General features: G+C 38.8%; 1 protein-coding gene across 2 annotated transcripts; it reads right to left on the bottom strand.

Annotated features, from left to right (window-relative positions):
- Positions 1 to 249: 249 nt before the first annotated feature.
- Positions 250 to 27,622, bottom strand: txnrd2.2 (thioredoxin reductase 2, tandem duplicate 2). Of its 2 annotated transcripts, XM_053229031.1 has the most exons (18): positions 27,596 to 27,610; positions 27,251 to 27,406; positions 25,071 to 25,136; positions 24,706 to 24,762; positions 24,479 to 24,626; positions 23,114 to 23,188; positions 22,583 to 22,661; positions 22,420 to 22,482; positions 22,139 to 22,209; positions 17,079 to 17,098; positions 16,047 to 16,138; positions 13,975 to 14,149; positions 9,053 to 9,189; positions 7,534 to 7,629; positions 6,578 to 6,670; positions 5,295 to 5,366; positions 5,092 to 5,189; positions 250 to 3,520 (listed from the first exon to the last, which is right to left on the bottom strand). In XM_053229031.1, exons 2-18 carry the CDS (start codon positions 27,333 to 27,335, stop codon positions 3,397 to 3,399), a joined length of 1,551 nt encoding a protein of 516 aa, XP_053085006.1. In that variant the 5' UTR covers positions 27,336 to 27,406; positions 27,596 to 27,610; the 3' UTR covers positions 250 to 3,396. The 2 variants fall into 2 exon arrangements, with proteins under 2 accessions (XP_053085006.1, XP_026787071.3); XM_026931270.3 differs by having other exon boundaries at positions 27,251 to 27,622.
- Positions 27,623 to 27,853: the final 231 nt, after the last annotated feature.

The raw sequence follows: 27,853 nt of genomic DNA, 5'->3' as shown, positions 1-27,853 counted from the left end.
CACAGACAAACAAATATATAGAAAAACATACAAAGACTGACAAGCACAGAAAAACACAAAGACACACATACACATACACATGCACACACACATGGACAGACAGATACTATATATCACACACATGCACATATAATCCTCTTCTCCTGAGCTCAGATTGACAGTCGGACCCCCGTGAAGCTCTGACCTCACACACTCAGGAGGGGAAAAATAGAAGACACACACTGCATGATTAATGAAACAGAGGCGCTGTACACTCTCATCATTTATTACTTTACACATAAATTATACAGTTACAAAGCTTTATATCAGATTATCCTTCGCTCTATGTACACACACGCAGAGCGGGGACGGCGGAGCACATCAGACCTGCCCTCTCCACTGAGGGCTTTTAGTGCAGGTCCTCATTAACCGACCCCCTGAGAAGCTCAACCCTGACCCCTCAGAGTGAGTGCAAGTGTGTGTGTGTGTGTGTGTCTATGTGTGTAGGGACAGGAACTGTGAGCCTGGAGGTTGTGTGTGTCAGAAATAAATGCTTAAGATCTTAAACATGATATATTAGCAAAGAATGTACTAGGCATGTTCTGGTAATAAGTTACACGATATATCGTGGTACTGAAATGTCTTTCTTCATATTTTTTGCCCATGTTTTAGCCACAATTACTTATTGTTACATTTAAAATTGTGCAAAAGTTTGTATCCCCTCAGGACAAAAATTTTACGAGTACCCTCAAGACATGTATTGTGTGTAATGTTGCATCCCCTTTTTCTGGACGTGACATCAATATTCTCTAATAACTTCCTTTGTGCAGCTTTTGGACCCTCAAAAATCCCTTTCAAATTACTTGTCTGCTCATTTTGAATTGTTCTCTTGCTCCAAGAGTGAAATTGATATCCTTTTCTAGTACAAAAATTGTTAAACAGCTACATTTTCTATCCTCCTTTACACAGAAAAACTGAGAGGGGGCACTAATTTTTGCACTCAGCTCTATTAAGCTAGCTTTTGCAGCTAGCTTACTAGTTAAGCATCATTAGTCAGCTAGTCAGTGAGCTAGCTATCTGATTTATTGAATGGTGGTCTAGTTGTGTTCAGTGTCAACTTAGCTTAGCTAAACGAGCAAGCGATAGGGAATAAATAAATGGTACAATGCGTAAAAGTTACGATGTATGATGACCCTAAAAAATGCCTCAACATTCCTTTTGAGATAAAAAGCTGTCCAATGAGCATTCAAAGTGAATGTCCAGGAGCATTCAAAGGCCTCCAGCATGTTACGCAACTACAATCACGATAATATCGTAAACCATGATACAGTGGTAATTATTGTGACATGAAAATATAACATCAACACAGCTGTCTGAAGAACAAATTGTGAAATATATATGGACGAATTTTCAAACTTCTGAACTCCAGTGAGGAGACGTGGATCCTTTTGTTAAATTCCACTCCAGTCCCAGGCCATCCATGTCCTCTATAGGGGTGTGTGTGTGTATTGTTATTGGTAGTGTACTGGGGTCAGGGTTCTTCAGTCAGCACCCCCTGTTCCCTAAAACACATGAACACAGGACCCCTCACTCCCTCCTCAGGTCCAAATAAACCTAGTAGTGCTGCTCGTCTCGGTCTCGGTCTCCACAGCGGCCTGTCACACACACTCCGAGCCTCATTAATCAGAGAGCTGAGGCACATCAGACAAAAACAAACCTCCTCTGTTGGGGTAAAAATCACAGAAAAGTCGCTCGGCAAAACAGAACAAGCCTCCCTGCAACCTTCTCCGAGTGTATTTCTAACCAGAGAAACAAAACTGAGCCTGTAATGTAGGAGTAAAAGACGAGGTGAAAAGTTTATATGTTAAAGTAATGCAGTTATGTAGATTTTTGTAGCTAGTCAAAGAATAGATACTGTATTAACAACAGCTAATTTTCTTTCTAGCTAGCTATCTAATAGGAATAAAATGAACCCTGCTGGAAATCATTAGAAAAGGTTAGAGATTTCTAGTGGTTTCTGATGGGTTTTCTGATGGATTTCTGGTGGTCTGTAATGGTGGTTTAATGGAATGTGTTGTCCTTAATGGTTTGTGGTGATGATCTACCCAGGAACGAAGGCCATGTTGGAATTCTGATGGTATTTAGGAGTAACCAGAAACTCCCTAACCTGTATTATTATCCCATCCCTGATATTACTACACTCCCAAATTTTGTTCCATTTAGGAGTAGGGTCCCTAGATAGGCAGCCTTTGTACCTAGTGTTTGCCTCCCTGATAACACCAATCAAAACCAATCAGAGCTAATTCTAAACGTTATTAAATACACAATGCCAGATTCTGAACTTTGTTTTTTTTTTTTTTTTTTTTTTTTTTAAATTGTAGAGCGATATAAACATATTAGCTCTGAGTTAACAGATTATAATAATTTGGTTAGTTTGTCATTTCTGGGAGAAATTTAACGAAGCAAAATAAATGCTAATGTTGCTAACAGTGTGAAATAAAAGGCCACGAAATAGCATTATGCACATCTTGGGCTTATTTTAGCACCTACTTTAACCTGGATTAAGCTGTAAACTGGCACTCCAAACCAATCTGGCATCCTTGCAGCTCAACTGGGGTAAAAACGGTGGGAAAAGGAGGTGAATACTGGCCCCTTCAGGCGTACAGGGGTATTTATAACAACACCCTTTATCTGTAGTGATCAAGTTGCTGCAGAGAGAAGGAGCATGTGTGTTTTCTCTGTGTGCTCTGAGGGGAAACCTCTGTAGTTAAAAAAAAAAAAAGGTTTAAACAAGCTTTCTCTCGACCCGGGGTTTGACTGACACGCTGCTCGCCCGGTGTTTGTCCGCTTCCCTGGGAACCGGGGTGTATCACCGTGGCGACGGACCGAGCCCATCCATCAGTGTCAGCTGCGGAGAATGAGTAATGGACAGGAAGTACAGCCAGAGAAACAACAATATTCTGTGAATATGTTTTTAAAAACTCCGGACTGCTCCGTTCTCCTGTGACTCTCATTTCAACGAGGTGTAATGGGGCCTTAATCCTGATTTATGAGCCTGTTTTGCGGTTACTTTTGCTTCTCTAGAGTCTTATTGTGTTATCATGGAGCTAAAAAGAAATGACTGATAAGCAACACAAATTACGCCGAGCTCTAAAACAGACATCGGTACTCAAAATGTGTTTTTAGCGTCTGTCTATAGGAACATTTTAAGTTCAGCAACATCTAAAGTGGACTGCCTAACATTGTGCTCTTGGAGACTAGAGAGGTCAAAGGTCATGACAGGCCGCAGGTGAGACGAACCTGAAAACTACAGCCCTATGCTAAACGAGCATTATAGCCCCATTGTGACATCACTTCCTTTCTTGCGTCCACAGGGTCCGTGTGTTCAGCGTATTTAAGGTGGGGGGGTGTTTAACCTCAGCAGCCGGTCACCGTGGCGTCCAGACCTGAACGCTTGGTGATGTGGAGTTTGGTGAGCTCCTCGGCGCAGGTGGGGTGGATACCGACCGTATCGCATAGCTGAGAGTACGTAAATCCGCACCTGCGAAGAAAACAATGGAGTTAAAATCCATAATGGATGACAAAACACACTCGCTCTGAAAGCCGTCATGAAAAGGTGTGATGATGTATCTCGAGTGACCATGTTTAACTTTACGCTAGTATGGTATTAACAGAGCTGATTAGCTTCTTTAATTTTTCACTAGAGTTAGCAAGATCTCAACCAAAATCCACAAGACCAATTTTTTTCATTTTTCATATACTTTCTTCAAACAACATTTTTGGAACTGTATTATCCTAAGCATAAGTACTACTTTAGTACAAGTCCACTTTTAAACTTCGGGAGGCGGGGCTTAGGAGGGCAGAGCAATACCAAACTTGTGTGGCCATACCTATGAAATTACCTGGACAGGCTTATTATTTGTTCGCTACATTAGCCTGCGTTTGCACTAGCGACTGACAGGTTGATTGTTTCAACAGTAGCTTTTTTTTGTGTAGCAACTGCATTTGGTGTTTGTGGGTGTGGCCTGTCCAGCATTTGTACCCTGATGAGAAACGGTAGTAGCTTGCGCTCTCTCTCTAACGCTACATAAGTAAACACAAATTAAATAACATACTAATCAGAGTGAGAATTGGTTGCTTTACATGTTATGTAGTCAGGTTTGTGCTACTTTTGTTGGCAGAATAACAAAGCAAGTTAACTGTAGTAACTACGTACGCTTACCAGAGACACCAGTGATCTCCCTTAGTTCATTCCAAGCTTTAGGTCTCTATACACATTTAATGAGAGGTCGTATATAACAGGATAAGACGAAACCATGGTTAGAAGTTTTTCTTCTATTTTTTGCACATCAAAAGGCGGTGGATGATATGCCAAACATATCACATCACAATAATTTCGATAAACGCATTTTTGCGATACGCAATACGTAAAACGATAGAAAGGTTTGCTAACAAAGTGCCAGCAAAAAAGTAGTGATGCATTAAGAAAAGATGCCAGTGATATTTCTGTATTTAATATTTACAAAAATCAGTTACTTAACACTGAAAAAGAGGGGACAAATTGTAAAATGTTAACAATTTGTATAGAATTCTTTTAAGGGTTCGCTAGAAAATTGTATCATCCTTCTGCTTCTAATCAGAGTTTGCTATTAAAACACTGTGGATACCTGTAATATCTCAGAAAAGTGTATTGTGGTTTAATTTACAAAAATTTCGATATTATATCATCATATTGCCCAGCCCCATGTGCTTTTCCTAAGTGGTGTCCTCTAAAATATCATGAGAGTGCAGAGATCTAAACTAGAGAATGCATTAGAGAATGGTTTAGTTATAATTATAATTATGTTACAGTTCATACATATCATGATACATATTGTAGTATCGTGATATGATAGTTCTGTCATATCGCCCACCCCTAAAGCCAGTCGCACCAAATGTAGTCTATCAGCCAAGACAGGGCTAATGTAGTAAACAGATGGTATAAGCCTGTCTCACCCAGAATTTTTTCTGTAGTGTCATTTCATGGCAATGGCCACACCGTAACAGTTTTTTTTCCCCCTTCAATAAAGTGAAAGCTCTAACAGAGACAGAGGAAAGGACAGAAGTGCTCACTGGAAGCCAAGAGCAAACCCTTGGGTCAGTTCTCCAGCGCTGGGGCCGGTAAAGTGAAGCCCTAACACTCGCTGGGGTTCTTCCCGCTCACACACCACCTGACAGAGGAATGACAAAGGTTTATACACATACATACACACACACACACACACAAATGCACTTACAATACAAATACAAATCTCCTAAAGTCCTAGTGTCTTCACCTTAATGTAGCACTGACTGGCGTCTCTCTCAGCTATGGTGAACTCCAAAGGTTTGTAGAAGGCTTGATAAACCTGGCAACCAAAAAAAGATATTTTTTTTAAACATATTCTGGTTTAAATCCACCCTCACCAAAACAGTTTTTATATGTATTAGTGCTGAATTACCACATCCCCCATAAAATACTAAGCAAAGCACAGATTGCAATTAAGCTACCAAGTATGAAGTTTATAAGATGATGTCAGATAGAAGTGTGCAAGCAAGTGACGTCAGATCAACATGGCCGCTCACAGCATCAGCAGTAAACACAGCAGCACTTCTTTAAATTAATTACACTTTATGTTACACAAGTATCTGCTTTAGATCAATCAACATATAGACATATTCACTTGTTAAATCTGTAACACTGACTATACAGTTCACTGTTTTGAGGAAAATATACACCACTCATCACAGTTAGCCGGCTAACACGTTGCTAACAAAGGAAACGTAGAAACGTCTGTGTTTTTTCCTGAACGTTGCAGTTTGAATGTATGGAGGTTGAAAATGGCGTAATTCTGAGTTCTGAGTTCCCACTTTCCGAAAGCAGCATATGAAGAAATACTGATTATTTAGCAGCAGTCATGCTGACATTGTGCTCTCTGACTACTCTCTAAATAAATAAAATTCATAAAACCGTGATGTTCATTTTTAAATCTGACAGAAAAAGAGAGAACTTTAGCAGACAGTCATTACACCAGTGAAGATTACTGCGAAATTCAGCACAATGTAGATCACGGATTTGTTACTACACCGACAGCACAGACAGCGCATTGATCACGCCTGAGTTTCATTCCAGACGTTTGTTTTTTATTTATTTTGGCATGCCTGACAGTTTCCCATCATCCCACCTCTTCAGGCAGGGCGTTTTTGGCTGTTTCTTCTTCGCCACCTTCAATGACATTCTGCTCTCATAATGTTTTTTCTCTCTGCTTGAATCATCAATAAGAGAAAACCGCCTCCTCCGAGTCGTCACACACTCAGGCGAGAGCGTGCTGATGCAGGCAGCCCCGGACACACAGCTGTCACGGCCAATCACAGGCGGCGCTTTTGACTGGCGCTCGTCTGTCGGCAGGCTCTGTGTGCATCAATCAGAGCCTCTACTCAGCCATCAGTCACTGGAGAAGGGTTCGGGATTCATTGATGCACAGGTGTGAGAGGGCTGGGGTGTGTATGAATGCGTGCATACACACAAATACACACTCTGGCACACGCTCAGACACACACACACACAAGTTCATCATACCTCTATATTGTCACTGCCGTATCTTCTCTCGGCTTCTTCTTCGGATAAACCGACACATCCGTACTCCAGAGGAGTAAACACTGTGGTAGGCACCTGTCACACAGACACACACACACAGACACACGCACTCCATCATCAACAAACCATCATAACACTCCAACTCAATGTTCCTTTGGAGAATTTAGAGAATTAAACATACATTTTTTCCCTAAAAATTAAATCCACACTGATACGTTTACCCCAAATGCTGCTAACAAGTAGCTACCAGTTTAGCATAACTCAAACATAAACTCACTTCAAACGACACCGTTTGGCTCAGTAACACTATTTATACATAAACATTATTGTTGCAATAAATAGTGATTGACAATTTAATTATCTGCTTTTAAAATACATGTAATCTTTTTAAAAACTTTCTGAAAACAAAAACATGATATATAATAGTCAAATACCGCACCTTGTTCATGTGAAAATATGGACAACAGCTCTGTTTTAAAACAGCGCTGATGAATTTACTCTGTGTTTTCTTTGTAACCTGACAAGCGGCAGTTTTTCATCTTATTAACGCTAAGAGAAAGAAAAATGAGAGAATGACTGTTTATTGCTTCTACACTGCAAGCAATAACAGGAACTAACTTCTTACATTAAACGTAACTATAAATGGATAAAAAAATTATGGCATGCCGTTTATTAATTGTAATTGTAAAATTGTAATTGTATTGTATTGATTGTAATTGCATTAATTGTTGGCGAATTGCTGTGGTGTGAGAGGAATAAAAAACACTACAGGATGTGCAGTTTAATAAAAAAAAATAATCAGCATTCGGGTGATCACAGTAACTTCGCTTCATCACACCACCCAGTCGTTGATTATTTTCCTACAACAGCAGTACAGTGTGTGTTTTATTCCTTACATATAAAATATCAGATGCACTTGTTGCTTTGTTGAAACTCACATTGTCGTAGTTCATGAGCTGGTTGGAGTGACCGGCTAATCGCCGAGCTAGGAGTTTTCCCGCTTTGATGGCCGTTGGGGTGAGCTCAGGACGACCCTAAAACACACACACACACACACACACACACACACACACACACACACACACACACACACACACACACACACTTGACTGACACGCCTGCATGAGCACATACAAATACATATATAAACCTTATTGTGTAACAACTGTGACGGTAACACTATCTACATTTACATGAAGACTATAATCTGATTAATCCACTGGAATCAGGATATAGTGATATAGTGAAGTTAAAGGGGAAAGCTTCTCCAACTCTAACACTCAAACACACTCCAATGTGCACACATTCCGCAATGCACACACTCCAGCGTGCACACACACACACACTCTTGTACTGGCTGCGTTATGGACGGATGTGTGGCTAAACGGTTTGATCAGGAAGATCTGACACGCTCAGGAGATGGTTATCTCTGGAACATAATGTCAGTGTCAGTCACACTGAGGATTAGAGAGAGTGAGAGAGAGAGAGAGAGAGAGAGAGAGAGAGAGAGAGAGAGAGAGAGAGAGGAAAAGCTGCAGGCGAACTCTCCAGCACTCTGACTCACACCTACACAAACCTACACCTTCGCTGACATAGAAATATCCGACGGACACATCCGACAGATAGACAAAGACTGACTGACAGACAGAAAGAGAAAAAGATGAAACAGAGGGATGGATAGCAGACAGACAGAGATAGACTGACAGGTGAACAGACAGAGAGACAGATATTCAGAGACAGGCTGAGAGACAGAAAGAGACAGACAGACAGACAGACAGACAGATAGATGGAGACAGACAGAGCGAGAGAGAGAGAGAGAGAGAAAGATGAACAGACAGACAAAGACAGAATGATGGACAAAGACATAGAGAATGATATATGGACAGATAAATATACCAATAAACAGAGAAAAGATAGAAACAGTCAGAAAAAGATAAATAAAGCAAAACAGACAGACTTTGAGAAAAGACCGTGACAAAGAGAATGAGAGAGAGAAGAAAAACAGGATAAAGAGAGGAGCAAGAAGGAAATAGCAGATTAGCTGGTGGTTGCATCAGTCTGAGACAGATAGACAGAGAGAAAAGTAAATCTGTGTGTTTGTGTGTGTGTGTGTGTGTGTGTGTGTGTGTGTGTGTGTGGGGCGGGCTGGATGGGGCACAAACAGCTGGGCTGTAAAGCTTTTATTTCTGTAATGCCAGGTGTGTTTCATACATAAAAAAAGTGAGCAGCACTGGCAGGTATGAAAGGAGAAAAGCGCTGTCAGCTGTGAAGAATGAAGCAGCCTGTGTGTGTGTGTGTGTGTGTGTGTGTGTGTGCGCGTGCGCCAGAAATCACACAGCTGCTTGAGATGACTGACAATTCGGATATATGATCAGCCTGCCAGCTGTGTCAGAGACGTATTAGGGCGTGTGTGTGTGTGTGTATGTTTGTGTGTGTGGATGTTTGTGTGCGTGTTACCTGTGCGATGTCTCCGATGGCGTAAATATTGGGCACGGATGTTCGTTCATCATTGGCTACGATGATTTTGCCCGTGTTTGTGTTGAGCTGAACGCCAACTTGCTGCAAGTTCAGTGCTCCACTTTCAGGAGCTCGACCTGCAATCAGAGCTTTACTGTAACTACACCAGTGGTAGATTTAACACACACACACACACACACACACACACACACACACACACACACACCTGTTACTGTATATTTTGTTACAAATCTTATCAAAATATGATACACTTGACACAATCAGTGAAGGAGGTGTGGCCAGTCAGTCTGTGCCAGTCAGTGGGCGTGGCCTTTGAGTCTGTCAATCCCAGTAAATGAGCTGGCCATGGCCTCTGTACCTGTCAATCACAGTAAAGGGATGTGTCCCCTGTAATGCCATTAGTCTCCGTGGTCTCTATACCTGTCACCCATAGTAAAGGAGGCGTGGCAACTTTACCTGTGTCCCTGTGAAGTAGGTGTAACTGTTAATTTCAACAAAAGGAGGTGTGGCCTCTGTGTTCATAAATTACAATAAAAGAGGCATGGCCTTTGTACCTGTAATTCACAGTAAAATAAGCATGGCCTCTGTATCAGTCAGTCCCAGTGAAGGAGGCGTGGCCTCTGTATCAGGCAGTCCCAGTGAAGGAGGCGTGGCCTCTGTATCAGGCAGTCCCAGTGAAGGAGGCGTGGCCTCTGTATCAGGCAGTCCCAGTGAAGGAGGCGTGGCCTCTGTATCCATACAGTGAAATGATGGTGAACTGTTGTTTGATGATATGTTTTGATGAATGTCACCAAAATCCTTTTCTCATTCAAAATCTTTTCATTGAACAAAACATCTTCACAGCTGGAATTATCAGAGTGTGTGTGTGACCACGTGCGTGAGTGTCTGCAGACTGACTAATGAGTAGACAAGGATGCGTATCCCATCAGCCACCTGGGGCCTATACTGTCATTCCTGTCACTTCCTGTCAGAAGGCTGAGAGACGGCTGTCGACGCTCACCCATCACCCCAGTCCCCAAACACACACACACACACACACACACACACACACACACACAGGAATCACAATAAACAGTGTTAAGGCAGCAGAACCCAGAGGTACCACACTGATGCCATCAACCAAAAAAACACAACAAACTCCAGAACACTGACTTCCTGCCTAAACCTCAAGAACAACTTCCTCCAAGTGACACACACACACACACACACACACACACACACACACACACACACACACACACACTTACTTCATTTCAATGAGACCAGATGCCAAAGCAGGCAATATGGCAAAAATCATATTGCTGTGCATGAAATCAAAGTGGCAGCAAAACATTATGGCTACATTTAAAACTCATCACGCTACAAAAACCACAGGTTCAGTGAGTAATGTCTTATTGTAAACATTTGCAAATAAATGTAAACGATTATTACTATAAGTATAATTTCTCCATATTAGCAATCTGCCACAGTATGTACAACAAAGCAGTTATTACTCTAAATGTGAATTTACAGTTGAAAAGACCAAAGCATAAGCATTTTGTTTAATATTGACGTTTATACACTTTATACACAATTTAATGCTGCAATTTTACTTTATAAGGAAATTACTGTTCACTCAAACACTGTCAATACAAAGAAAAGAAAAGAAGATTGTCAATAGGAAGTTATTGTGAGATAAATCATTATAATTTACTATGAGGCAGCAAATTACAGTAAATACAATAAACAACAAAACAAAGTCGCTTTGCATTGATGTTTAAGTTGCTAAAAGTCTGCAGAAAGTTTGGTAGTTTGGGGTACATAAGCAAAGTGAATAAATCTCTCTCTCTCACTCACACACACAGACACACACACACACCTCCCCCCCCGTGTCTGTGTGATAAGAGCTCACAGTGAAAGGGTGTCTTTGTCTACAACACAACAAAAACACACAAGAACCCTCACAAGAACGAAACAGTGTCCTTGATTTTACACTGGCAAGGACAAGCCCGTAATATTCAGGACTTTGGTCTTCTGTCCTTGTCCCCCCCCCCCTTTTTTTTTTTCAATAAAAAAACACTACATGTTAAAGAAAACTTGGACAAAACCATGATCTGAAACTTCATCAAATTTTATCCAGATCCAGGTTTAGATAAAATAAATGTTTCTTTACCAGTGTACCTTCAGAAAAAGAAGTTGTCACCATTAACTGGGCGTGGCTTATTTGATTGACAAGCTTTCGGAACGCATTATCGTGTTCACATGACACTGATCTGACAGATCAGCAACTAATCATTGTAAATGTGCTGTTTCAGGAAGCAGGTAGTGGTGAGAGGTTACCAAGATTAAGTACAAATCTAGAAGAAATTTGTTAAAATTATATTTCATTAAACATTTTTTTTTGCTTAACATAGATTCTACACAAGCTACTGAAAAATCTCTTTTTTTAATTTCATTTTTTGATTATCCCCATGCAGGTTTATCATCTAGGCAACAGGGTTTTTGTTGCTTCCACCATTTTTTCCCACTGCAGGTCATCTTGGTTACTTCCTCCTTATCTGCATTTCACAGCCAGTTCCAAGCAAAATAAACTGTAAAATAAAACCTAATTCTGAAACTTAAATAATGGCAAAACTTGTTTAAAAGTTGTTTTAGTTTGTGACCTGCATAACGCAGATCCTAACCAAGCTACTTTGCATAAAAGAGAAGATAAATGAGTTTTAGGTCAGCATTGGTCTCGTAATGATGACCAGTATCAAGCTGGTACACCTCAGAGAACAGTACAGAGAAGCTCAAACCAAGAAATGTAATATTAGTATAAAAACGTCTCAACAAGCCGGGCTGTAAAATGGACAGACTGCCAGTGTGTATTACTGGCGTGGGAGCAATAAGAGCTGAATGTTAGAGGAAATCTGCTCCTTCCTGCCCTCCATCAGACACCTGCGAAAGAGGAAGAGTGCAGCCAGGATGGAGTGGGGCGTCATCCCAGGCCAGAAAATTCCACCACTCTGAGTTAATCCGAAATGCTTTTATATGTTTCCGGAGAGAGACAGAATATAAAGCATCAGAAAGAAAGAAAATCAGAGAGGGCAAAGTTGAAAATGCAGAAAGCAGCATGTACAGTGTTTTCATCTGTCATTTTCCTTTTTTTTTTGCTTCGAAGCTGCTCTCTAACATTTATACATATAGAGAGACAAATAAAGACATCTGCTATGACCTCATCACTCTCTGTCTCAATGGGAAGCCAAAGCATCATCGTAATCATCATCATCATCATCATCATCATCAATATCATCAGCTTTCAGGGAAACATCGTTCAACTGCCAATAAATAAACTCCAACCGGAACAACAGAGAAAGACAATGTGGACATGGACTGTCAGGACACACGCTGAGGGATGTACAGAACATAAGAGAATGAAAGGAAAAGGAGGAAAAGGCCGGAGTGAGAGAGCGAAGCGGGGAATATGGCGACCCTCAGAGCCCTGCTGCATCCTGAGCCGGTGATTAACACGTCCCCTGATGATTCCTACTCACGCTTTATTATGCTGTTGTCAGATATGATAGTCCTCAGTGTGCTGACGCTGCAGTTTGCTCTGTGTGTTTGCATGCGAGAATAAAAAAAAAAAAAAGCACCAAATGTTGAAAGATTTTATTTAAGGACGAGGGGTTGCACATGATGGCAGGAGCAGAATTAAAGGTGCAGTGCAGCCAAAAATGAAATGCACACATAAGTTACCTTTATTTCCCCACTTTTTTTTTTTTTTTGAAGGATGACGTTTTTTTTTTATAAATTTTTTTTTTTTTTTTTACAGCCAGTAAAGAAGGATAGTGATAAAGTGATGACAAAGTGTGGGAAATTAGAAATTTGGTTATTAGAAATATGATTTGAAAATCATTTAGTATTTTACTGAGTCATTTTGATCATCTACACAGATCATTTTTGTCACTTCTGCCTTGATTTTATTTAGCATAGGTCATTTTTAGGATTTGATGTAGGTTATTCTTGCAACTCCTGCCATGTTTATCCTTTCAAATAGGCCTTTTTTGTTACTTCTTCCATGTTTTTTTATTAAGCATAGATCATTTTTGTTATTTTCACCTTGTTTGTGCATTGGTGCATGTCTTTTTTGTTACTTCCACCTATTTTTCTTTTCTTTTGCTATAAGCCATTTTTGTTACATCAACTTTTTGTTACGTCCTTTGACACAGGTCATTTTGGTTATTTCTGCCTTGTTTTTCCTTTGCTGTAGTCATTATTTATTGCTTAAACCTGGTTTTAATTTTACATAGGTCATTTTCGTTATTTCCATTTTACTGGTGCAAGTCATTTGGGTTACTTCTGCCTTGTTTGTGCTTTTTGTTAATTCCACTCTCTTAATCCTTTGATGTAGGTCATTTTTTCTTACTTCTGCCTTGTTTTCATCTGGCATAGGCCAATTTTTGGTACTGCCACCTTGTTCATTTTTTGGTATAAGCCATAAGGTCTTAATTCCTCTTTGTTCATCCTTTTAATGTAGATCATTTTTTGTTACTTCCACCATGTTCGTGCTTTTACATGCTTTTGTTACTTTCACCTAGTTTAACATTTGTTGTTTTTTTTGTTGTTGTATTTTTTCTCTGTTCACTGGATAATATGTAGCCTACTGGCTGTACCAAGCACATCATCTGTGGGGAAAAAAACTGTAGATTTTGACACTAGCATTACTGATCGACAAGATCCATCTTTCGCAGCTCCATCTTTTGTAGTTTTTGGACTTGCATCATGTAGTTTATAGATTTCAGATCAAAAGGTTAAATATTTTACCCAATTCTCACCATTAAAGGTGTGTTGCTTTAAAAAAAAAAAAACTAAAAATGATTTTTAACTAAAATCATTAAATGGAATAATGTGCAGTATATAAACATGAGCTCTGCCCTCACCTACAGCCCACAGCACTGAGTTGAATGTGTCCTGATGTTGCTGCTGGCTCTGTGTATCAGTCCAGGTGACCTGTAGAAGTCCCGATGGAAGTTTCTCCACCTTCTTAGGAACGCAGCTCCAGCAGAAACGAGTCCCATGAGCCTCCATGTGATTCGTCACCAAATGAGCCATTTGCTGCGGGAATCAGAGGAAAAGTATAAACTTTTTCACTATTAACTCTTTCATGCAAAATTATTTATATCCAGATCCTTTCACAAGCATATCCATTTTTTTCTGATTATGTAATATCGCATGCATATGAATTTTAATATTTTCTAAACTGTCGTTTCTATTAAAAGTAAATATTTCACTTTTAACAAAAAATAAAATTGACATTGAAATCTGTAACAAAATGTATCAATAATAATGACGTAAAAAATTTACAGGACTGTTGCATGATGTAGCTGATTTCTGAAGAGGAAAAAAAACTACTTAAAAAAATTCATTTTGTAGAACGTTTGCAAACACATACCGAAGAAATATTGCACTGAGAATGGCAAAAATCAGGATAATCATTCATGTTAAATCAAAGTGATCTGGAGATGATTTACATCCTATATATTCCTAAAAATTACTATCCATAAGTGTGGACACTATGCTCACAAGATGCTTTATTTATTAATCATGATTAAACATTAACACACTTTCCTTAGCTGTTTCCTATTTCTTAAGAATTCATTACGAAAATCTAAAACAGATCAAGTGTTCTATTTTTAATGAATATTTTTTAAAATATTGTTGCGACATCATTTTTTTGGACCTGGCTGTCACCTGACACCTTCTATTACTTTACAGTAGTGATGGCAGTTTGATTATAAGATGGCATTAGACTGAAACCGATAATTAGAGATCAGCAACCCAAAACAAGGACATAAAACATGTCTGGTCAGGTCCGATATCCTGTGTTTATGCGGCCGAGGTGACTCACTACACAGAGCAGCTAGGAATTGTGTGCACATTATTTTCTCAAGGCAGCTTTTTACATGGACAGGTTTCATCCGCTGCAATTAAACTCTGGCCCAAATGAACAGCAGTACCTGCCAAACAGACGTGTATCGACATTATAGCCTTCCATATTACAATAACTGCCAACTAGCGCTGTACAATAAGGGCTGAAGTGATGATCACAAGTTGGTAAATAGTGAAATAATGATTATACAGTGTAAATATTTCAATTAAAATACATGTAAATGTGGATAGTGGATAGTAAGACTTTGATTGTCTAATTATCCAACTTTTAGAAAGAATACCAATATTGTAGTTTATTATATAAGGAAGAAAACATGAAGCCATCTTGTTGTTGATTATTTACCTATAACAGCATGCCTTGAAGTGTTTTATTCCACTTCTAACATGGCAATTTGGCCAAAAATGATACTATTTTTACTTATTCATGAACATGCCTTTATAGTTGCATGTAATGTTTTGAAATGTCGATGAAACAAGCAACAACTACGAACGGTCGTTCCCTCACCCACCTCTCTTTTTCAAGCATGTCATGTTACTGAAAAACTGTAAAGCATGAACTCCTCTTTCCTGAAGATGTCATAAAACTTAAAGTTACAGCTTTACCTCTGACTGTTCACTATGCTGACACTGGAGACTCCTTCTATAAATGCTTAATAAATGCCTTCTTAGACAGATCCTCACTGTATCAACAATTACACACCTTGTTCTTTGATAAAGAACAATTTTTAATCTGGTTATTACTAGACTTTAGCTTATGTGGCACATCTATCGTACAAGTCCCTGAGAATGAGCCGTTACCATAGAAATGGTAAGGTATTAGAATGAGTGCAACTGTATGAACCTGCTGCTGTTATATAAAATAAATCAACACCTTGTGACCAATCAGAATTGAGAATTCAAATGCACTGGGGAAAAGGTACAAACTTAACATGATGTGATGTGAAGAAGAGCCACTAGTGTAATACAACATTATAGATTTAAGTCACAGATAAAGGTGAAATTTAAGACTGTGTGTGTTCACGTCACTAAACAACAGATGCAGCTTCTGGTTTTGTTGCAGTACCTGATCAAATCCACGGAGGGGGATGCTCCGCACCATCACTGTGGCGTCCAGTCCAATGCCTGTCAGAAAACCAGCGCACTCCAAAGCCACGTCTTCACAGCCAGGCTCAGGAAAATATAACTTGTATTGATTGCACATAACCTCGCATAATTTCCCACTGTACATCACTGAATATCAAAACTAATCTTTACAACCTGAAGAACTATAAGCAAACAAAAAACAGCTATAGACAAATAACTTCCTGCTTTTATACTAAACTTGAGAATTGCTTCCTTACATTTTATTAAAGATAATGTTTCAAACAGATTTTAAAAGTTATACATACAGAAATATATAAATACTGACGTCTGTCACATTAAGACTTGAGGTAACTGTTTAGTAGGTTGTGTTTTGGGGTGACTCCGTTTATTGTTCTGAATTTTTTTTAAGATGGAAATAATGATCATGACTCTATATAACTTTGCATTAAAATTGCCATTTAACATTAAACTCAGAACCAGTAGATTAAAGTGTGTGTGTGTGTGTATATATATATATATATATTATATACACACACACACACACACGAAAATATGATCCTAAACTGATTTTAAATCTTTTTAAAATCAGAACATTAGCAATACTTGATAAATATTAAATAATAGAGATAAAAACAGTTTACAAAACACACAAAAAAAAAAAATTAATTTTTGCTAATGGGCTAATTAGCGGTTCACACAACCCTGATGTAGGGTGCAGGAATGTTCAGGTATTATAACCTCTGGCTAAATGTTATACAACACTTTTTATTTGATTATCGTTATAATTATCCTTCCAAAGTTCCGCCAGTAAACCATAAACATATGAAACACAGACGTGTTCTAGGGTTCGGGTCGTTGTAGTGACACTAACTAGAACCGTCGTGTTTGAGACACAGCCTTTGCTCTTTACTCTGAATCCTTTGTTTAACTTCCTGTCTGGAGCTGAAACGTATTTTGATAAATATCAGGAAGGATTAACGTTTTGTAGCAACATGATGACACTGAAGGATACAGCTGGCTCCGATGACTAGCCTGAAAAACACAGGAGAAAATACGTTTAGGGCCACAACGAGCATTTACATACGTTTTGCATATTATTACATGAATATTTGCATTGTTAATATCACATACAAATTCCTCTGGACAGTTCACACTTTACTGATGAATGGTGGTGTTAAATAGAGAACAGCTATATTGCAAGTCATAAACACGGAGCTGAAATTACAGTTACTGTAACTGAAAGATGAAAACCTGGAGGTTCTATTCAGAGCCGTTCATCACCTCAGACTTGGGGGAAAAAAAAAAAGTTTCTATGGAAACACACATTTAACCATTGAAGCTGCCAAGTGTGAGCTTCCAGTGAATTCCAAGTTTCCAACGGCTGGTTTGAGTTTTACAAGTCTGAATCTCTCAAGTAATAATAATAATAATAATAATAATAATAATGATAATAATAATAATAATAATATTGAAAGAATGTATTTAAACAGCACCTTTCAATGAAAAGGCAACTCAAAGTGTTTTGTATACAAAAAAAGACAAATACACTGTGGAAAATCAAAGGAAAAAGGCAGAAAAAGGAGAAAAATGCAATAGAAAATAATTCTCCTAATAATAATCATAATATTTCCAGTAATAATAACAACATTTAAAAACTTAATAATAAACATTTTCTAAATAAATGTTTGTGTTCCTAATATTAAAGTCTGAACCATTTGCAGAAGGACAGCTATTTTTTTGGAGGATTTTAAAAAATAATAATAATAGTAATAATAATGATAATAATAATCTTGTGTTCTTTGAAAACATTTCAAATTTAAGTACAACTTTCCATTAAAGAGAGTGACATCTTTTAGATTTTTTATATCATATTTCCAACACAAAATTAATGACAGTGACAACGATGTCACGACAGAAAGTACTTAAAAAAAAATGCATACACAAGTTTTATGCCTCCAATATCACTTGTTTACTGTAAATCTTTTTTTTTCTCTTCATTTTATTTATGTGAATAAAATTTCACATTTTCTCCAACATGATGAAGGATTTTGAAGAAGCACTGCATGTTCTCTTGTCATGAATAAAGGCAATCTTGTAATTCATTACATATTCACCAGAAAGTTGGAAAAACCTGGTGGACAGAAATATAATTCCTTTTTTTTGTAAAAGTGACAATTATGAAAATGCTGTAAAACCAAGTTACAAGTATATTGGCACCATTTTTGACAAACGTCTGGTGGATATTTTCAAGCTTCTCAAAAAAAAAAAAAAAAAAAGAAAAAAAAAGAACAAAAACTCAGATTAACCTGAAGACCAGAAGATGAGACAAGAACAGATGTCTAATGGAAGATTTCAGATGAAATGGATGTGCGCGCGTACGTGTGTGCGTGCGTACGTGTGTGTGTGTTTGTGTGTGTGTGTGGCATCGCAGGTGAAAACGTGACGTTATGTTGTTAGTGTCTGGGGCCAAACAAGGTTCTGCTGAGTGATTTCTGCATGCTATTGAGACAGACAGACAGACAGACAGACAGACAGACAGACATGCACGCACACACACACACACACACACACACACACACACACACACAGAGGCCACCCTGTGAGCTAACACCCCTCTACACTTTTGTATCATGGCTTTGGGGGGATTTAGGAACCAAATCCAGGCACTTTTTCCTCCACTTACTGCACTAAAACACGCCGTGTGTATGACATCACCCACAGCCGACCTCTCGTCCTGCACAATCACAGGATTAAAACAGGAGATGACACTGAGAGGAACGTGGACAGATCTCTACCATAACGTACATCACTGTCTAAATAAAAACGGTTTTCAACTGATGCTAATGAGAGTGAAACATCATTATTGTTGACTGATGGACATGAGCCTGGATCTGTCCATTCTTCTGAGGACGTTGTCAGACCTGCTACCAAGACAACAAAGCTCAAACTTGTTCAGGAGCAGCTTACTCAACAAAAACAAGATTAAACAGCACATTTTGAAGCATTATATACACACACAATCTGGTATGCGTCATTTAGGTGACAAATGAAGAACTGTTAGTATGGTGATGCGAGACATAACGAGCAAAAAATCAACTAAAACTTGAACACAACCGTTTTAAATTCACTCATTTATTATCTTCAGGAAGCGCTTTATCCTGGTCAGGGTTGATGTGGATCTTGAGCCAGTTACGGGAACGCTGGTCGTGTGCTTGGAGAATTCACCCAGTCCATCACAGCACACCATGAACATGCATTTACACATGCAGCCACAGCTATGGGAAGTTTAGCGTAGCTACTCCATCTACCTGCACTTCTTTGGACAGTGGGAGGAAACCAGAAAACCCAGAGAAAACCCACAAAGCATGGAGAAATTACACACACACTCACATATCCCATAGCTCAGGATCGAACCGGAGACGCTGGAGCTGTAAGGCAGCAATGCTACTCACTGCACCACCACACCACCCATGGATTAAACCAACAACTTGAAATAACAAACTAGTAAAATGCAGCACAAGCAGTAAGACTTTCTGATTTTAATATCCCGTAGTTGCATTAAATTAAACTGTGCATATTTTACTACATGTTTTAATATCATCTCTAGGCGTCTGTACCGTTCTCATTAACCAGTCAGTGACTCCATGATCAAGGCTTCAAGTCTCGATAGATCTGCTCTTTCCAGGTAAAATCACAATCTGGCTAAACTAATCCAGGTCTTAGCTGCATTCGAAGAATCGAGTTAGTTAAAACGAGCCTGATTAGTAAATCTGAAAATCTGGATTTTTTAAAACATGAATGAAGAATCCACTCGTATGAGCAACACACGTGCTGATATTCATTACAAGACACAACCCGAGAAAACTCAGAGGAAACGCCAGTTTTGTTCATTTGTAAAAAATAATACATTTAGATTTTTTTTTTTTTTTTTTTTTTAGAAATTGGTGTTTTCTTCAGGCAATTCTGAAAATGTGGAGATATTGTGCTATACACAATTTCCTCTCTCTCTCTCTCTCTCTCTCTCTCCCCCCTTTTGAACTCTAGCTTTTCATCCTCCCTCCATCTCTCTTTCGCTCTATCCTTCTTTCTACCTTTACCTTTTCCCTCTCTGCCCTTTTATCCCTCTCCGTCTTCCCGTCCTTTCTGTCTCCCTGTCGTGTGCGTGCCAGTCTTTGCCCAAAATTCTGCCCATCACTCAGCGATGCCCCTCCAGCATCGAGCCTCCAGCTGCACACCTGCCAACTCAGTAACCAAACACACACCAACACACACTGACACACCAACAGCTGTGTGAGAAGTCAGGAAGCTCATGTTACACGTGCACGTTTTTTTTTTTTTTTTTTTTTTCACATAACGTTTCTACAGCCTATAAAACAGCACTTCAGCGCTGCACATCAGGAGGGTCTAATTTAGTTCTTGTCCCGTTAGTGTTGCCGAATTAACTTAATAGACCAGTTATGAAATATACTATAGTTCCATCTTAGGACACAGACATGTGAGGTCAGCAACGTGCATTTACCATGACTACTGGACCATAAATATACTAAAATGGGTGTACAAGGTAAAAAGCAATAATACAAACATACAGTGTGTTGATTCACTGTATAATGAAAAGACACCATGCTCGTTTTTGTGATTTAAAAAAAAAAAAAAGCAATAATTTGTGTTTTATTTTAAGTAGTAGCTCTGAAGCTGATTTTGTTTTCGTGTATTAGAAAATCAGAAAAAAAAGAAAATGCTGGTCCTGAACCCAGAAAAATAAAACTTAAAATACATTAAATTAAGGGAGAAAAAACTCAAAGGAAATTTTAGACCACATGCTTAACTGAATTTTGCAAACATTCAGTTTAATTGTCCAGGCATGTCTTTAATGCATCTAAGAAAGGGGAGGTGAGGGAAGTCAGAGTTCAAGCTTCAGTGGAACAGTGTGGAGCCTGCGTGCAATGACATGAAATCACAAAATCTGTATGATTAAAAATAAATGAATCAAAAAATAATCCAGAAAATATGGTACGGATTAAAGGCTTCAGGATTAAATGTAAAGGATTAAATCATTTCCCAAACCTGCTGTAGTCAGTACGCATGTAAGAAAGTCTGTGCAATAACGAAAACTCACCATCTAGTTCCTTCAAAAATTCAATTTCTTAAAGTACTCAAGAGATTCAGACCTTAAATGCATTAAAATATTAGTCCATAGGAACATCTCTACACCTTTATCCTCAGCTATCTTCAGGTTTAGTTCTATAAATCCAGACCTTAGCATTACAAGGTTTGACAATTCTGTGATTTGAAGATATTAATAGAATTTGGACCTCCAATAAGCTCAGAGCAGATATAACATCAATTTCTTTTTTCATTTTTAAACAATAATTTGGTGTAAAACTTTTCATACCACATCTTAGCAAGTCAGTGTTTAAGAATCTTACCTTTGGTTTATTGTTATCTTATAAGATCTTATAAGATAAATTAGAATATTTTTAAGATATCTGCTTTTTCTGAGATGACATGTTTTACAGTGTAGATTCAGCAGCAGGTAAATTACATTTACATTAACCAATTTTTTGCCAAAAAAAGAAGTCAGAAACATAATCCCAACATCATGAGCATGCAAATGAGAAGCACCTCATGTCACAAAGTCATCCCAAACAGCTTAAGATCACTCCGCATCATCATTTTCTCAGTAATTTATTTACATATCAGCAACCAGACCCATCAATATAATGTTGCCATAACAACAACATCTTAATAACTACTATCAATTTTCCAAGTTCGCCAACTAGATTCCTTCAGATGGATGTTCTTCAGCTTTAAGTCTCCGAATACCACATCCTCCTCCTCCACTAATGATTTGCTTAATCCAATGCGATTGGTTGAAAGGTTATTTAGTGACGTCACAACCTGAGCTCCGCCCCTGAATCAGTTTCATACAGAAGTACTGAGAGAAAAATGTGCATTTTTGATGGTGTTAATTTTTGACCGTTGAAGTCACGCTGAGTGTTGGAGGAGAGAAAACTAAACGATAGAGAAATGAACGAATGAATGTACTGTGATTAACACTCGTCTCTCACTCACGTTTTCCCCGGAGACTCTTTCAGCCAGAAGAGATCATCGCTGGTGATGCCGTGCTCTCTCGCTCCCGGGACCTGAAACACACCGCGGTAATCTTCAGCCTGTTATCTGACCCTACATTGCTCTTTTTTATCACTTAGTGGCTGAGCAGAAGTAATTAAACTGAGACAGAGAGAGACAGAGAGGGAGTGAATTTTATCAACTTCTCTCCCACAAAGAGTCTGAGGGAAAAAAAAAAAAAACACATCAAGGTCAAACAACAACTCTCACAAACACACACTCACATGCGTGGGGTATTTTGGACGCCCGCCGGTGGCTATCACTATGTTCCTGGCCGTCACAGTCGTCTGCACAAAAGAAAAACAGACACAAATTTGTAGCTTTACTGAAGTCAAGGATTTAGGGAGGAATACGGCCATTTTATCAGGAGATATTGTCTCTACAGACCTCCTTTCCTCTGGCATTTAATCCTCGGATGGTGTGCTGGTCCAGCAAACTTCCTTTCATATTGAAATATTTCACTTTCCTGCTCAAACACACACACACACACACACACACACACACACACAGATATAGTGTGTATTTACAGCCCACACACAGTAGACCTAGACAGTGTGAACCAAAAAGAACTGAAATAAACACCACAATCATTCTCTAACGTTATTAATTCTTCTACATTTCTAAATATCTGTGTCATTTCATACACTTGAAATGAGAATGCTATGTAAAGAATAAGAATAAAACACTCCGTGTCGTGAAAATAATCAACAATGTGACGGAGTGATGAAGTGGAGTCACTATTACTGCTCTGAAGTTAATTTTTTTATTCTAACAGTGTGTTCTGATGTGTTTTATTCCTCTTATACCACTGTTCCAGTGAAAAAATAAAACAGAGTTTGGACCATTTTCTTGTCCTTGTTACAGCTGTACAGTGCATGTGTGTGTGTGTGTATCATTTTAACAGTGTGTTTTACTTACTTGTCCTGCAGCTGAACTCTGTGACCCCAATTCAGGGATTTCACATAATTCTGCACAGCTCCTGCCATAGTCACCCTACAACACACACACACACACACACACAAAGGAACAGCAAATCTAAATAACAAAGAAAGATAAAGAAATTATACTAATAAAATTAACTATAAACTTTTAAATAAAATGAAAATACACTAAAATTAAAAGAAGAAACAAAAGAAAAAAATAATAAAGTAAGCATTTTAATAAATTCATTAATAAGGTTTTTAAACCAGTTCCTCCATAAAGCAAAGCATTAACTGAGTGAGTGAAGGATAAACTGATTTAAGATATATTCGAATGTGCATTGGCATTCTTAACTATCATTTTATACTTAAACACAGAGAAAGTGGTAATAATGTATTCTACCACTAGATGGTGCTAATGGGGAATATTTGATGATATCCATCATTACATTAGAGCAGGAGTGTCAAACACACAGCCTGATAAACAGTACAATCAGGCCAAACACATGAATTTAGAATCTGTGTTGTAAATGAATCATCTTGTGAACTGTAACTGAATCAACAGAGTCCAAAAAAGCTCTGTTATAAAATAAAGCAACAAACTCAGAGCCATAAACTCAGCTACTGCTGTAAATGAACTATTAATATAATTCCTCATGAGCTAGATAATATTGTCCCTTTCCAAAAGAACTAACTTAGAGGTTTCACAGTAATGGGCTGAATACTTACAAATAAAAACAAAAAAAGGTGTGATTGCGTATCTTTCAGATAAACGTAGATAAATGGAGCTGCTGGAGTTTTTTTTTTGCTTTGGCCCACATGATTACTGGACTGAAGTTCTCAGAATACTTAATGCAGAGACGACATTCTGGCTTCTGTGAACAATATGATGTAATTGTGGATCAAATGGACGTCATGAGTAGGCAGTGTTCGTCGTGTCGTGTACATGGTAGCTGGATGAACACGCTGTGTGAACGAACTTGTGAACGCTTGTTGGAAATGCTGCATGCCCTAGCCAATTCGTTCCAAGATGAATGGCTTTGAAGAGCAACAATCTACTTCCTGTAGTAGTACTACAGACGCCACCTGCAGTGCTGAAGCATTAGTACACAACAGCAAGTAGAAAACAAATCGCTTGTACCCTCACAGCCGTCGTCTTCGCATTATGGATTCTGAGGCCTTCAGTTTAGAGGCTGATAACACTGTAAATGACTGATTAAGCATGAAGATTAATTCTGTTTTTGACTTTTATCATGCTTCCTATTTCAAATACAGAAAAAAAGGTTTTTGTCCACAGTGTAGAAGCCAGTCTGTCCTAGCTTATGTAGTAAACATTCCTCTGTTTAATCTGAGGGAAACCCACCAGTCATGTGACACAGGACCGGCGATCTGCCAGCCATATTTCTTCGAGTCGTTTTTGATCGCCGTGCCGAGCAGAGCAGCCTGGTGCATGAGCTTCTTAGGAATACAGCCGACATTCACACACGTTCCACCGATACCCCATTTAGTGCCTGAAAAACACACACACATGTGAAAATCCCTATAAAAGAGTATCTCTAACACACAGAGCGAGGATTCAGGATGCGATACCTCTCGCTGAAGGTTCCACATAATCCAGAACAGCCACATTCTGTCCCAACTGAGCCGCTGAGGAAAGTAAAGACCAGATTAAAGACACAATTCTCTGACACACACTCCACATGTTTCATTCATTAGAGCTGAAAGTCAGATGTTTCTTTCTGTTATTCCTAAAAGTTCTATGTTGCTGATATTTGCTGTTAGAGCACAGATACAGGAAGATATTTCATACAAATCTGTTAAATATGGATAATTTAGCATGTAAGCACTATGTAGGAATAAGACAATAAACCGAGACCCCGAAACACAACATTCAGATATTTAGCTAAAATATTTATTGAATTTTTTCCCTGCTCCTGCATATAATGACTCCGCACCTTCTTTTGAACACGCCAAACCTCCAGATCCACCTCCGATAACCACCAGGTCATAATCAAACGTTCCTGTAAGCACACAGAAGAGTTATAATTATTCATTTACAATCCGTTCACCTGCATAGTAGAAGATTAACTAACTCTGCTTCATCACTTAACCTCTTGTCATTAATGATTTCCTTTAACAGCACATCCAAGTGCATTCCTTACTTAATAATTAATAAATAAGTAAATAAACAAAGGTTATAATACATAAAAGAACACTCAATCTGTCCAGTCTTCTGGGTGTTTTCTGAATGATATCACAGAACATTTGTAAATGTTCCTACAACATTTCTGCAACATTTTCAACAGTAATGTTTTCATCTAGCTGGGAATGTCAGGAAAGAAATGAAATTCTCTGAATATTGGAATATCAAAAAAATAGGTTTATTCATCCACATACACTATATTACCAAAAGTATTCGGTCACCCATCCAAATGATCAGAATCAGGTGTCCTAATCACTTGGCCTGGCCACAGGTGTATAAAATCAAGCACTTAGGCATGCAGACTGTTTTTACAAACATTTGTGAAAGAATGGGCCGCTCTCAGGAGCTCAGTGAATTCCAGCGTGGAACTGTCATATTATGCCACCTGTGCAACAAATCCAGTCGTGAAATTTCCTCGCTCCTAAATATTCCACAATCAACTGTCAGCTTTATCATAACAAAATGGAAGAGTTTGGGAACAACAGCAACTCAGCCACGAAGTGGTAGGCCACGTAAACTGACGGAGAGGGGTCAGCGGATGCTGAAGCGCATAGTGCAAAGAGGTCGTCGACTTTCTTCACAGTCAATTGCTACAGAGCTCCAATCTTCATGTGACCTTCAGATTAGCCCAAGTACAGTACGCAGAGAGCTTCATGGAATGGGTTTCCATGGCCGAGCAGCTGCATCCAAGCCACACATCACCAAGTGCAATGCAAAGCGTCGGATGCAGTGGTGTAAAGCAAGCCGCCACTGGACTCTAGAGCAGTGGAGACACGTTCTCCGGAGTGATGAATCACGCTTTTCCATCTGGCAATCTGATGGACGAATCTGGGTTTGGAGGTTGCCAGGAGAACGGTACATTTCGGACTGCATTGTGCCGAGTGTGAAATTTGGTGGAGGAGGAATTATGGTGTGGGGTTGTTTTTCAGGAGTTGGGCCTGGCCCCTTAGTTCCAGTGAAAGAAACTTTGAATGCTTCAGGATACCAAAACATTTTGGACAATTCCATGCTCCCAACCTTGTGGGAACAGTTTGGAGCGGGCCCCTTCCTCTTCCAACATGACTGTGCACCAGTGCACAAAGCAAGGTCCATAAAGACATGGATGACAGAGTCTGGTGTGGATGAACTTGACTGGCCTGCACAGAGTCCTGACCTGAACCCGATAGAACACCTTTGGGATGAATTAGAGCGGAGACTGAGAGCCAGGCCTTCTCAACCAACATCAGTGTGTGACCTCACCAATGCGCTTTTGGAAGAATGGTCAAAAATTCCTATAAACACACTCCTCAACCTTGTGGACAGCCTTCCCAGAAGAGTTGAAGCTGTAATAGCTGCAAAAGGTGGACCGACATCATATTGAACCCTATGGGTTAGGAATGGGATGGCACTTAAGTTCATATGTGAGTCAAGGCAGGTGACCGAATACTTTTGGTAATATAGTGTATCTGTCTTTCTATCTCTCATATGTAGTGGAGAAGTCACTAATGCGCAGAGTAAATCATATATGAAGCCCTGCTTGGACAAATACACCAGACACAAATATGGACAAGCCCTTATTTCACACCCTACATAGTGCACTTTGAATACTGAACCCGGAACAGCCCCTTATTAGACACACACAGTACACATTGTGTTATTTGACACTTATTGAAGTGCACACAGCTTCTACAGTGGGTTCAGAGGTCCAACCAGTAATAAAACCCAGCTTTTCCTTTTGGACTAAAGCCATTAAAGCTCCCTCGTGGACATTTAGTGAATATTACATAAAGTAAACAGTCACTCTTCTTAACTTAGACAGAAAGAAGGAAAACAGCTCACATGGAGTTCAGCGCTTTAGACTTCTAAAATCGCTAAAATCACTCACAAATAATCAACATCACTGGCAAGAAAAATGACTAGACATATCAGAAAAACATTTAAAAACGTATTTACCTGTAAAATTTCTTCGTGGCAACTGAAAAGCGAAGTGACACAAAGGTTTCAGTCTGTGTTTGCCTCTGCACAAGGCCGCCGCCATGTTGTTATGAACAAGAGAAAGGACCCCTAACTGACAAAGGTGTCCTGTGAGGTGCCTGATACAAATTCCAACTTATAAATAAATAAATAAATAAATAAATAAATAAAGTGATATATCACTTTATAGGACGTTTTGGCAATCCGTTTCTTAATCACAATTTTTCTACCATATTGTAAAATCTTAAAACAACTATGTATGTGCTGTTTCTGTCTCAAAATATTAAATATTCGCCAATCATTTTCACCTTTGCTTTTACTTACATACAACAACGACGACTTTTATTTTTTATCCACCCGTATTCCGAAGGATTCCGCCCCTTGTGTTGGGATTGGCTAGTTCATACTCACAAGCAGTCTTTTGATTGGACGCTTAGAAGGCAGTTGTATCACCATAGCAACCTCGTAAAGCGCTGTTAACCGTTTCATTCTGTTAAGCAGAATTGTCTTAAATTTTTATTATTTATATTATGAAGACATAAAAACATTATGCGATCAAAAAAAAAAAAAAAAACAATTTAT

Source organism: Pangasianodon hypophthalmus, chromosome 24 (assembly GCF_027358585.1).
Source record: "Pangasianodon hypophthalmus isolate fPanHyp1 chromosome 24, fPanHyp1.pri, whole genome shotgun sequence".
NCBI lineage: Eukaryota > Metazoa > Chordata > Actinopteri > Siluriformes > Pangasiidae > Pangasianodon > Pangasianodon hypophthalmus.
Note: the sequence above shows the minus strand (reverse complement) of the source record. Positions and strands in the feature narration are given on the sequence as shown.

Bases quoted from the DNA above. Each gene is read 5' to 3' on its own strand.
- txnrd2.2 (XM_026931270.3), bottom strand. From the start codon at position 27,335: ATGGCGGCGGCCTTGTGCAGAGGCAAACACAGACTGAAACCTTTGTGT. The intron at 22,483-22,582 runs GTCTGTAGAGAC...TCTTTTGTGCAG, and splicing joins TAAATGCCAGAGGAAAGGAG to ACGACTGTGACGGCCAGGAA. The intron at 14,150-16,046 runs GTACTGCAACAA...TGATTCCCGCAG, and splicing joins CCCTCCGTGGATTTGATCAG to CAAATGGCTCATTTGGTGAC.